This window comes from Platichthys flesus, chromosome 23 (assembly GCF_949316205.1).
Source record: "Platichthys flesus chromosome 23, fPlaFle2.1, whole genome shotgun sequence".
NCBI classification, from domain to species: domain Eukaryota; kingdom Metazoa; phylum Chordata; class Actinopteri; order Pleuronectiformes; family Pleuronectidae; genus Platichthys; species Platichthys flesus.
The window spans coordinates 2,057,130-2,070,447 of NC_084967.1; the positions used below are offsets into that span (position 1 = coordinate 2,057,130).

Below are 13,318 nucleotides of genomic sequence, written 5' to 3' on the forward strand. Positions count from 1 at the left end.
TGCTCCACTTGATATCTGAGCACGTGTCATTCGTCAGGAGGAGATTTTCCAAATCTGTGTGGACGTGTTTACTGCTTTGTCTTATCTCAGCCGCTCGCCGGAGATTTGCATTTGAGTCGGGGTGCGCCGTCACTCAGACCACAGCAGCTTTTTGTTACTTCATGGCACTTGGAAGGCATTCCTCTTTGCAGCGTGCAAACAGAATGTTAAGCTCCCGACGCTTCACATCTTCATCTCTCCTTAAGCTTTTTGCCAAGCACCACCCTGAAGGGACACACACACACAGTAACACCTTTCATCCAACTCCATGTATACACACACACACACACACACACACTCAGATACAAACGTACATAATGTTACACATAGCTCACAACTTTGTCACTGCTCTTACAAATATGGCAAGGCATTAAATGTCTTCTGTCCTTTGCCTGTCGTCCGACACAGTTCCACATCTGGAGCCCAGGGCCCCTACAGCCGGGGCCCACGTTCAGCTGCTCCGACCCCTTGCAGTCCCACGCTGAGGATCAGTTTCTTGTAGTCCCTCATGTCATCATACCCCCCCCCCTCCCAAAACCCCATTCCCTCCACCACACCCCCAGGCTCTGGAGTGTGTTCAGCAGTTCACCGGGGGTGCGAGGGTCAGCAGCAGTGGCTAGCTGTTGTTCTCGGCCGTCATGTACTTAAGGGCGGCGAAGCCGTAGCGCCGCGACATGTTCTGCTGGAACTCCTCCTTCAGGGTCTTGAGACAGACCCGGTACTGCTTGTTGGAGCGGAACTTGGTGATGTCGAAGCTGGGTGCATGAGGCATGTGGATCATGTAAGCATTGGGCAGAACCACAAACTCGTACTCCTGCAGCGAGAGAAGAGCAAGAAGAACTGTTGAGTAACAAACATTTACGGCCCCTTGAATACAGAGAGCACACACGTGGCATCAGTCCTATCAGAACTGGTGAGTATTTCATTGGAAAGAGAGCAAAGGACAACGCTGGAGGCTTCTCTCCATGTGAAATATGTTTTCACTCTTCTCCTGATCGCCTTCGGCACCTGTGATAAACAGTGATAGACGGGTGGTTCAGCCTTTCACCTGAAGTATCTTTCCCAAACAGTTTCAAAAGAAGGCCTCCCAGATGAGTCTGTGTAACAAACCATGTGGTGCGTCAGGTTATATATTCAAAACTGCACATTTATTGTCTTACAAATTAAAATTAAGTCAACCTTGGGCGGTTAAGTACACATAATGGTTGTGCATTACCTTTTGTTGTCTTACCTCTTCCTAGATGATCATTTAGTTATTGTGACTCATGTGAGCTACTGTCGGCAAACTTTAGATATTGCTGTATAAAGCCCCTTTTCTGATATGTCAGAGAGAATCATAACTACTGCACCATCATCATACAAGTAGGGATGTTCTGAAAATTGCTTTTCTACAATGCCAACCAGTCAGTATGAATCCACATTCACCAGTAGTAATACTATCATATTGTGGGTTAGATTATGTAATGCAGTACTTCTCACTCAGTTTTAATCTCAATGCTGAAAATCACTTAAATCACAAGTCTGTCACCGGGTCAGAGTTTGAGGCTACAATCACTGATCTATAAACATCCGGCTCATAGTTTGATCTACATCTTCAACGGCTGCTGCCAGCAGCACTTTGTCTTCAGCTAAATAAATATATTTAAACATTTAATCTAACAAACAGTAGGCGTTCAGCACTTCAACATCCATTAAAGGAATTAAAGTCTGCTAAATAATGCGGTCTAGTAGACTATGCTGAATTAAATGTAACAGTGTTGACTTAACAATTTTCTAAGACTCACACTCTTCCACTGGTGCTGTTGTTATTTTCAATATGTGGGCTTTGACAAAAAAGTGAATTGTCTCAGGTTTTAAACCAAAACAGCACTGATAAACCCCTTTGTTTTCCTCCAGGAGGAAACAGCATCAGTAACAGCAGCATCTGCCTGTCCTGAGGGGGATGCAGGCAGCGGATATGAGGCAGCTGAGGTTGACGTGGAGCACAGTGTGAGCGATGTTTACAGATGTTCCTCAATCGTGCAAAGTGAGGGAGGGAGCCGAAAGAGGCCACGAGGAGGGAGGAGACTGCTTCAACTGCGTCCTTAAATCAAGCCTTCCCTGCAATCCTGAGTACACTGAGCCGAGCAGCAAGATCCATGTATATAGGACTCATTTGTATTTGAACTACATTACATTTAACATATATATTTGCAGCTGCTGCAGGTGCATCAAACTCATTATTACACGCCTCTCTGCATGACACACTCATTTCTTTGCATGAGGTAACTTGTTGTAGATCTGCTGTTCAGATGTCAGCAATCCAAAGTCAGATAATGGTTTTAAGAGCCAGTTTTGTAAGGGATAGGCAGCGTCGCTCAGGATGTAGTAGCCAACTTTCCCTCCTCTGGTGATTCTGGTGTGAGCTGCCACTGCTGGCCAGCTCCCCCACAATGAGGACTTCCACAAAAGCACGAGCATCATGCTACCTCCCAGGCTGTCCCCACAACCTGTTCCAGAAGAGTCCCATTCCAGCTACAACACCATGAGGGATGATGGAGCACCAGCCTTTACTGTTGAAATATTCACAGTGGTAGTTCTGATGGGCCAATAAGGGGTTCTGTGATCCATCAATGGCACCAATACACTGTGGGAGCCCCCACTTGGTCCCAGTATAGGCAGCCACGTCTTCAAACTTCTCCTGGACTGGGATACGAATGTATTCAAATGTACCACTAACGTCCCCACAGCCACAGTGAACTCATTGGAACAGCACTTCTCTGATACCCGCCATTATTTGTGTGTGTGTGCAGCATTGAAGATGATATCCTGATAGATTTATGTGTCATCACTACTGTAACCATGGCACATGGGCAAAATACTGTCTGCCTGATACCAGTGAGTCGAGTTGAGTCAGAGTATGTGGTGGAATAAACACCATGACTGAAATTTCTGAGACAGTTTGTGGACTTTTCTGTGACTGCTCTTTACTCTTAGGCTGCTTTAGGATAAAGATGAATTACTTACATTGTTTGCTCGCTATGTGGCAGAGAGAAAAAACAACACCTACATATACGGTTGAGATATCTCATAGTACCTTAGCTTATAATGACTTACAGTTAGCAAAGAACAGTTGCCCACACATTCACCAGACACTTGGCATCGATGCCATTCATTTTGAGAAAATTGGCTGAATGTTTCCTGTGCAACTTTAGGCTACTTGATTAAAATGAAGTACCTGTCCATGAATTACAAAGAGTAAAGTATGAACTTATTCATACAATTTATAACCTTATAACCGCTTCAGTAGCGGTTTTACATTTTTATTATGTTAAAGATGAGAAAAGAAAAGTATAAAAAAAGATCAGCCTGAACACAAGGAGATCCAGTGATAATTTCTGCCACTGCTGCATAGTTTTACTGATCCACACGCAAGTCACTGTAGTGCACATTACATCCGTGTGTTCTCCTGCTCAGGAAGGGTGCAAGGGCTCAGTTATGATGTAACTTTGTTGAAGGAGTACCAGTGATCGTGCCCACAGTCAAACACAGCTTAGTTCGAGGGCAGTGGAGGAGTTACACAACACGCAGCTGGTGCAAAGGCCTGTTGGCTCTCTTCACTGCTCATCCCACTCATCTCAGTAGTAACGAGTGGAGAATGGCTGCTGATGGAAAAGACTAATGAGAGTTTTTTGGGCTTGAACACCAAAACAATGAGCTTAAAGAACCTGAGGAGCTCAGTCGACCGGACAGGAAGGGCAGAGTTGATGATACATCCCCTCTCACCATTTATATTATATGATTTTATATTTCCTCTTTAAGGTGGTTAGTTATATAGATACAGGTCTTATTTTGGGGGAACCAGCATTCTTATGAATCAGAATCCAATATTTGAGATGTCACTTTGTCGAGGTTAGTGAGGCTGTGAGGCACGATCAGGGACTCCTTCATAATAAGATGGCATTTAATTGAATAGGTTATGAACAATTAAGCCGAACCTGGCCTTAGGCCATTTAATAAAGCCTTGATAATACCACCTAATTTTAGATGTGACTTTTCCACAAGGGCACTGTGGATCAGACAAGAGCATAAGTATGAGGTAGTTTTATTTCTGATCGTTCGACTTATTGTGTTTTTGGCCTAGTCTGATTTCATTTGAGCTATTTTGGTGCATTACCAGATTTTAGCGCTTCACTTGGCAGGTACAATGTTCTTATTGCTTTCACAAATGATGGCCAAAGTAAAGAAAAGAAATGAGTCCTGCAATAAACGGGAGTGATTCTTTAAAATGGTATTCAATGACTTGGGGACAAGGACTCTGTTTATATTTGTGAGGATTTTCATCTTTCTCCCAAAACCAGAGAACAAAGACACCAAAAGTGCTTCCAGTGATGTGAATCCAGCATACAGCTGATAGATTGACATTTAGAGAACACAGTTTAGGTGGCCAGACAGCATCCTCTGTGGCTGTGGACAAGAATATATTTACTGGAGCAGAGGCAAGCCATTGGCTGGATTCCGTGTCTTTTGTAAAACGTTTGTAAACTTATCAACACATCTGCCATAACTTGTTTATCAATCACGTTTCTGTGGGGAGTTTTACTTTTGATGATGGTCTGAATTCTTATTTTCTGAGCTTAAGAAATGTTTTCCTAGAAATCTGGTTATATTATCACTGTCACAAGAAAATACAACACATTTCTGCTTAATACAGATAGATAAGAGTTGGGTACAGTTACCTGCGCATCCAATTCCATGATGTGAGCCACCTTGTTCCAGCCGAAGCCCACAAATCGGCGGTCGTACTCAGGACTGTCCCGCCTCACCATTACATAGGGTTCGAAGTCCGCCTCCCACTGCACCCTGTAGGGCGTGGTGGCAGTCCGCCATTTGGCAAAGTTAGTCGGTGCGTGGCCTTTGGTCCACACATGATACCTGGCAGGAGAGAAGAGTAAAGGTTCTGACTATTGTTGGAGACGGTGTGAACTTTGCTGTTTAGAATGTTAGGTGTCATTTCAGTTATGAACCTGTCTTTATTTCACGCAAACTCTTAAAAATGTAGACTCTATTAGAATACTTTACCTTACATGGCGTATCAAATGATTTATTGGTTTAATTTATTTATTTATTGCTTTATTGGTCTGGCAGATATTGCACGGTGATACAAAGACATTCACATAATCTATCTTATCCTTTCAGAAATCTCTGTCTGTATGTGGCTTGCATGTTTCGAAAAACGTTCATTTTATAAGCATGTTCACAACGTGTTCAAGTTGCAGCACTGGCAACTGATTTAAGTTTGCGGTTCTATTTACCAAGTGAAGATTCACTGAACTACTGAATAAACAGATGACCAGATCCTGTTACTGCCAACCAGGCATCCCTTTGCAGCTTGACTCGCTTTGGCTTCCCGCACAACCTGGGTCCATAAGGTGCATTGTTAGTTACCACAATGTAGAACACAGCAACCTTCCAATTTAGTACTCTCGCAAATGTCTTAAAATTGCATTAAATTAAAACCTGTTTTGTATTTGCCTATTTTTCATTCATGTGCTGTCAGTAGCATTCCAAATTTCTTACTGTCCATCATTTTTAAATTATTATAAGCAATTTGCTCTTTGTGCTTTATCTATGGATAATTCAGCATAAGTGCAAATAAGTCTGTCTCAGTATGGCCCTGAGGGTTAAATTAATACTTGAGGTAATTAATGAAGAAAAAAAACGAATCAATATTATTGAGCGATAATTTTTGCAACCTCTACTACGTACTAGGAAGAATGTAAAGTACTGCTGCAGTTCTGTTGAACCAAAACTTGTATGATCTTGAACATTGTTGACTACTAAGAAAACAGTTTTACCTGAAGGTGAAGAGTGTACCCATGTCGAGCTGAGAGAGCAGCTCAGCCTTAGATTTGGGGTAGGACAGGCGATATCGCAGCGTCTCAAAGGCCGGAACCACCAGAGCTTTCTTGTTGTTGGCCATGTCCAGCTGCACCACTGACTTCCTGTTAACACACACACACAGCAATAAATGATTAATCTTACTGCATGTCCAATAGTTCAAAGAACTAGAACTAGTTCTTTGCGGTTTTACACCTCCACCAACCAGTGAAGTTGCAATTTACATCCATGTCTCTTCAGACTCTAGTTATTTGTCATATATCATAAGTGAACTCATGAGTCATGTCCGAATGTGTTTTGTGTTGTTGGACACTTTTATCACCAAAAATCTAATCGTTACATCCTTGAGTCCAAGTAGACAACTTGACAAAATTCCCTAAAAGTATTCCTGAGATGAGTCTGATAGGAATTGGATGCATAGACGGCTAAACCAAAAGCATAATGCCTCAAGCCGTACCTGTCACCAGCATGGAGGCCTTATGTTTAGTTGTATAAATCTGCTATCGATGAGAAATACCTATTTTGAATACCATCATGACCTATCGTTCAACACATTTTCTTACCCCTCTTACCTGAGATATTCGTAGAGGCCATACATGGGTAGGAAGTCGATGTCTGAAAGGAACATGTAGGGTGTGTTGACCTGCCGCATGGCCACGTTCCGCAGGAGGTTGACTGGGTAGAACTGTCCCTCCTTGTAGACGATGTGGTAACCTACGTTCCCTCGGCTCATCAGCACTTCGGAGCCCTGAGCATAACGCAGGAACTGCTGGGCCTCGGCATCGGACAGGTACAGGGCCAGGCTGATTGGGCCTTCCCAGTGCTTACAGATGGCCTCCAACATCTGGAGCCTGCAGCAGATAGGACAGAGGGTAAGTGACTTCACAAAAAAATACATTACTATCCTCCACTATGCAATGGATCAGAGTCAAGTTTTTCCCATTACTTATTTTGGGTAAGGATGTGAGATAATAATGTTTGTGCAAAACAATTTGGGGAAAAATAATGCTAACAAGATATTAAGTTACAACCAATATATTGGTACATAGAAATGTTCAATACACTACACTATATAGTCATATCTTGGTTTGTTTTGACATACAACTGAGCTTCAATGCAAATTGCAAAAATGGCATAATAAAAAAAGGTTGTGTTAGAAATAAATCCTTTGATTTAATTTATTTTGTGAAACTAAGGGAATAATAAATTACTCAGCCACTTGTTAAACTAGCAAAACAGAGTACTGATATTTATTTTATGTTTCTTACATTGAAGACATTTTCAGAAAGCCTGCCTTCAAGGAATACTGGGCTTTTGTTGAAGAACCAATATTTTATAACTTTTTTGGTGAGACTGGCACACAACGTTAATATTTAATAGACATCTAAAGTATTTACTGAGTCCAACACTATCTGTCTGTATTTAAGATTCTGAAGTGTCTACAACGTAATTTGTAAAACCATGTTTTGTTAATCGAATTCTTTCCAAACTACAGTTTATAATATGGTATTCTTGCTGAAGGTGAGATTGTGTTATTTGCTCAGAGTCTGACACTGATTTGGATCTGCAATAGGCCCGCGGTGGCTCCGGGCCCTCCACGGGCCTCATTAAAACAAGATGAAGTCTATAGTCAGCTAGCAGCCCCTAGAGGCAGCCATGTTTATTATACATACGCCACCATAATATATTGCAGAGCAGGAGACACAACAAACTGACAATATTAAATAGGGGCTTAAATTATGTTTGTCCTGTGGGTGATTTAAAAAACTATTTAAATATAAATGTTTATCACCCTGGGAACATGAATGAATTCGCATTACATAATTATCTTGTTTTGTGGTTTTACATTGTGTGGCACATCAGAAATGCTTGTGGGATGCCTGTAATAAAAAGTGCTCATCCTCAAAGGAACATGTGCCAAGCTAATTTCAATCAAACTGAACCTCAGCAGAACATAATTTGGAAAGCAGAGCCAAAGTTATTAGTCCGTCCCCTCACTTGAATGAAAAGCATTTTATTCTGTTGATTTCATGATTTCATGTGAGGAAAGTTACATCTTCCACAAATGAGCAATGCATTTTCTCTATATCATTTAGATTGAGGGATCCCAATGAGAAATTGAGTTATTGCAAACACGCAGTTTGAAAAAGTGAGAAAACATTCAGATGAGAAAAACAAACACTGAAGACAAGATTTAAACATATTGCATTGAAATGACCTTAATATGAAACACATCTGAGTGCTTGTCGTCTCAAAATTCCGGCATTACTTTTACTATTGGAGAACGTAGAGTATAGGGCAAGAAACTGTCCCTTTCTTTATCATACATATCATATCATAAGGTGCTTCAGTCGGACATAATACTGCGATTGAGAGCCAGTGCTTACTTATTGATGTATTAAGTGGCAAGACGACGATCCACAGGTCACCAGAGCATCATGGGAATTTTCTATGTATTTGCGAGTGTGGAAATACAAAGAAAATTCCCATGGTGTCTTTGTGGGACCAGTGACCATGTATCACTGTTGATCCTTCAGGGGCAAAAATGGAGTAAGTTGTCATATTGTGCGGCGAGGAAAAATAATAAAGTCACCCAAGGACTACACTTAAAAGATACTTGGACATGTTTTGCTTCAATACATGTATTTAAGAGGAATTGCATTTTTGCAGAAAAACACAATGCTCCCTCCAAAATTGGCCTTGAATCCCCCTGCCCACTGTTGGCAATGCAACAATCAGCACAATTTGCATATAAATAGCAGATTGATGTCTCCTCACCTTCACATATAACACAAAGCTCTTTATTAAATTTGACATTGGCACGTTCCAATTTCACTAAAAACCCGACATTGTATTTCTATTCAGATATCGGAGATTTGTCAATAGGCCTCATTGTGTCTCAGCATGGCGTTAGTAGAACAGTGACATCCATTCTGCTTTATTGTTTGTACATGACCCCCCCCCCCCCCCTTACATGAAATACTATCCTGAATACTTGCATGTGAACACTTTGAGCCTGAGGCCCTTTCATCTGTGTGTGCATGTGCATGGAAAAAGCTGTGAAGGATTATTATTCATGGATGCATGTCTGGTAAAAGCAGCACCACGAAGAGCAAATCCCGTCCCAGTCATCTGCACCGCTTCCCCTTTGCAATGCACAGACTACTAGCTATGTGATGAGTCTTGTAATTGAATATAAAGGCATGAACCTCTCCTAGTTCCCCTAACTGGGTGAGCGGTCAGCTTTGAAGGTGGTGGAAGTATTTGTGTCCCAAATGATAAGAGGGAGCTACAGACTGTGAGAAGCCCCTGGACCTGAAGGACTGTTGTATCCGTCGCATATTCCCATTTCAATTTTCCTTTCAAAGGGTTCCTACACACAGAGACACACGAGCTAGGGATACTGTAACCATGCTGCAGCTTTATGCTATTTCAACTCTGTCTCTGAGAGATCCTTGGCCATTAGTATGGTATGGTTGAAGGCTCCAATTCTTACTTCATGAACATCCATGAGGTAACTCCATAGCAACTATGGAGATAAAGCCAGTCAGGGGTGTGGATTATAAGTTTCGTCATTGCAATCATGATAAAACAATAAGTAGTTGCTAAACTAGTCCAAAGTGGCCTAAAATCTGAAAGAGAATTTGTTGTGGCTGCTTAAAACTATTTAATTATCTTTAGGTTATGTTTTCGTCTGCATTTGTGTGTTTGTCTGTTTGATTGTTACTTAGCAGGATTACGGAACAACTGCTGAACTGATTACCATGAAAACCTGGTGGGAGGAGGAGGTATATTCATTTACAGCAGTATTTCACTTATAAGTAGGGAGGCAACCACGAATCCGACATTACCTGTCCATGGAGAGCTGAGCGACAAGAGTGACGTCAGTATTGTCCGAGCTTGGTTCGTACTCATAGTGGAGGAAGTACAGGTGGGTTCGGTGGACGGTGAATCGCTCTCGGCGAAACTCGTAGCAAGGATCGTCTTCGTCCAGCTCGGACAGAGTCTTCTGGAGCTGCAGGGGGAAAAGGAGAGAGACAGGAGTGAGGCAGTATATGGGCCAGAGGGAAGCCCCCTAAGATGCTGTTTGCTGCATCAGCCACATGTATTGCCACTGCCTCTCTGCCTGGGTATATTCAGCACCCTGATCAAAAGCACAAAAAAATCTGCTTAAACAGAAACATCATTAATCATTTCACTGGTAGAAAACTGCACCAGGCTTAGGGATGTTTCCGTGTCCTTTTTGGCTGATCCAACTATTTCAGCTCACATTTTCAAGGAGTTAAGTCTTGAGACTGTTCACTACAGGTACAAGCTGCCACATAAGGAAGGTTTGTATGTGGCACCATCTCTACCTGTGGACTGATTTATGTTGCTTGTTTTTGAACAGCTGGAAGTGACAACATAAATATCCCCAACAGTTTAAATCACTGTTGCCACGTCCTAATCCGACTTGACATGGCATGGAAGAGCAAGACTGATGTGGTGTGAGAACTGGACGAGCAGAATGAAAGTTGGACACAGCCCAAACACACACACACACACACACACACAATCGGATAACATTTTAAATTGAACATCGTATATACTGTATGTAATCTAGAAATAATCTTGGGCCCATTACAGGTCAAGTCATAAACAAACTTTGGTCATGAGAGAATGAGAGAAAACATTATGCTGTTGTCCTTCATCTATAGGAGACCCGAATGAACAGGGTATATAAAGAGTGAAAAAGGGCTTATACAGAGCTTGTTGCGGAGGTTGATTGCTCACTTTCCCTTGTAGAGGACTGGCATATTAATCACATTTTACTTCATGATTTATTTGACCTATTATTTTCCTTATTATTATATTTAAATGTTTCACTAGGAAGCCTGCACTTCAGACTCCCTCATGAGTGAGGAGCTGATGTGAGGAGCTAATGCACAATTTGAATCACCTCATACACAGAGAGACAACTGAACCTGTTTAACAATTTAAATGGTTTCCAGAGTGAATGTCCTGTGCTTGAACCCTTCAACCACCATGATCAGTTACTCTATATATACTCACCTGGCTTCCTAGTCTCCCTTTGTTAAATTAAAGTACATTCCTTGCTAATAGAAAGACATGACAGTAATATTACACACAGAGCTTCCGTATTCCTCCCTCATTTCCATTTTTTCATACATTTTACGGGGGAAGTCAATTTAAGGGTGTTAATAATGTTATGCAAATAACATGCATGTAATGTGAAGATATAATAAAATTCAGTGTTCAGCTCAACTTTCTACTTTCTGATGTGTGTTCCACACAAACAGTGATGGAGGATGCAACAGTAATACATTAGTTGATGTGTTAATAGAGCAACACATCAACTAATGTATTATGGATGTCAGCATTCTGTTCGGGTCTATCTGACTTGATTTTAATTCAAGTGGAGATGAGCTCAAAAACACTGGAATCGCTGCAGCTCAGCAGAGCACAGTTGAGCGGTGCTGTGGGGAGAGTTAGACAGAAGTGTTTAAAAGGGCTTTCAGCGGAGGACTTGGTGTGTGGCGTCGCTCTGCTGTGAACAGCGTTTGATTCGCGGAGCCACGGAGAGTGACTGGGCTGCAGTGGCACTGAGGCCCTGAAGGACCCCGGCCTGCCATGTGCCAGTGGAGCCAATCCCTCGGTGACTTCATTAGTCTAATAATCACGTAATGGGATTTAAATCGCTGCTCAAACTCTGAAAAATTGAGTGGGCAAACTATTTCCTGAGTTAAGGACACATTGGAATTGACTGATGGCAAGAAAAAAAAAAGAAGCCTGGCACATCACGATGGAAATATATAATGTGATTAGCTGACCACAGAATAATTTTTATACCCCATCGAGGCTTGTCCTGTAAAAACCTAGCTCCTGAGTCCTGGCCATGTGTGACCTTTAGCAGGTCAGGGAGTGAGAAGGTGCAAAGAATGATCATCCTGTATTTTAAAACAAACAACAGAGTCTGCAGATTGCTAAACCTGTTCTGAATGGACAGCACATACTACCTGCCTGTTCCCTCTCTAGACATTCATGGTGTTCATACTTAGAGCTCTGTGTAGACATCTCCCCTTAACCTGGACACATTAGAGCGAACCCCACTGTTGCAGCAGATGTAGGTTGTCAGTGTTGCACATGAGCTAGCATCTGTTCAGGCCACTCTGACTGACTGACAGCGGTAGGACTGTTGCTGTCTGCAGAGCCAGCTGTTCTTTTATCAGGGCAGCTTAGGGACGAGCTGAAGGAGCAGCAGCTGTCTTCACAACCGTGGCTGTTATAGAACTTTAAAGTTCCTTTTAACCATCAGGAGGAGGCAATACACTTGCTTTGTCTGCAGGACATTAACAGAAGAAGAAATCACCTCAGGGATCAGACCTCAAACGTTTTCTCAATACCTCTTCGTGAGTTCACACCAGTCCACGTGTAATTGGAATCACCCTAGTCTTTTAAAGGACACATATTCAGCTTTTTCAGTTTTTCCCCTTTAATGTGTTGTATAGGTTTTTGGTGTTTATGAATGTTCTTCAAAGTTTAGAAGTCTAAAGTCTGAGATAAAGGGAGCTCCTCTCCCCCACAGAAAAATCCTGCCATGAAGCTCCTGAAACGCCTCGTCAGGTGGCCAGCCGATACTTCTGGGGTACTGTGATGTCCCTTAACAAAGCCAGTGAGTGGAGGTCCTCATTTCCTACATGCAATGAGGGCACGATCCCAATAGAGTGGGTGAGCTGGCCAGTCAGAGCATACTGGGCTTCATCGCAATGGGGGTCTTAGAGCGAAAAAGTGTTTCAGACAGAGGCTGAAGAGAGGAGCTGCAGCAATGGACAAGAAAGTGATGTGTTTTCTAAGCTTTAGAGCATGAAAACCTTTTCAAGTAATAACTCAAATGAAAGTTATGAATATGAGCATATGCAATGTCAGGCCACATTGTGGAGTCTAAGTCACCTAAAGTGCCCAATTATTAAAGCTGTTCAAATTCTTAAAAACTAAATCCTATACCAATAAACAGCACAAACAAATTCCCTATTCCCTTGATACATCTGGGATTCAACAATGCTCAGCAGGTGAGTGCGGTGATAGTTGGATTTGACAGTTATATTTTGATACTCTGATGCAGCTGCCTGGATGCTAGTTTTCCAACCCCTGTGCTTATCTTCATCACTGAATGGACCCCACATCCAGAACTACAAAGGCAGCTCCACCTACGTTCTCACTGTTGTGGTCGGCCTCGCTGGGACAGCCAAACAGCTCACGCCGTAGCAGGTTGCCATCGTACTCAAGAAAGGTCAGATAGAGGTTCCGGAAAAACTCAACGTGCTTGTTCTTTACCCGTAGCTTCTTGGGGGAGTTCCAGTGGATCACCTGTTTAGAAGAACCACAGAGTAAAGGAGGG

At 42.3% G+C, this 13,318-nt stretch overlaps 1 protein-coding gene across 1 annotated transcript in view; it reads right to left on the minus strand.

The window, feature by feature from the left end:
• Positions 1-586: 586 nt before the first annotated feature.
• The window catches only part of large1 (LARGE xylosyl- and glucuronyltransferase 1), a 104,815-nt gene continuing 92,083 nt past the window's right edge, over positions 587-13,318 (minus strand). The window contains exons 10-15 of the mRNA XM_062383149.1: positions 13,132-13,287; positions 9,771-9,934; positions 6,492-6,770; positions 5,877-6,023; positions 4,758-4,953; positions 587-853 (exon numbers count right to left, since the gene is read on the minus strand). Of these exons, the coding sequence (XP_062239133.1) occupies positions 656-853; positions 4,758-4,953; positions 5,877-6,023; positions 6,492-6,770; positions 9,771-9,934; positions 13,132-13,287 (1,140 nt within the window). The 3' untranslated portion in view covers positions 587-655. The remainder of the gene's footprint in view (positions 854-4,757; positions 4,954-5,876; positions 6,024-6,491; positions 6,771-9,770; positions 9,935-13,131; positions 13,288-13,318) is intronic.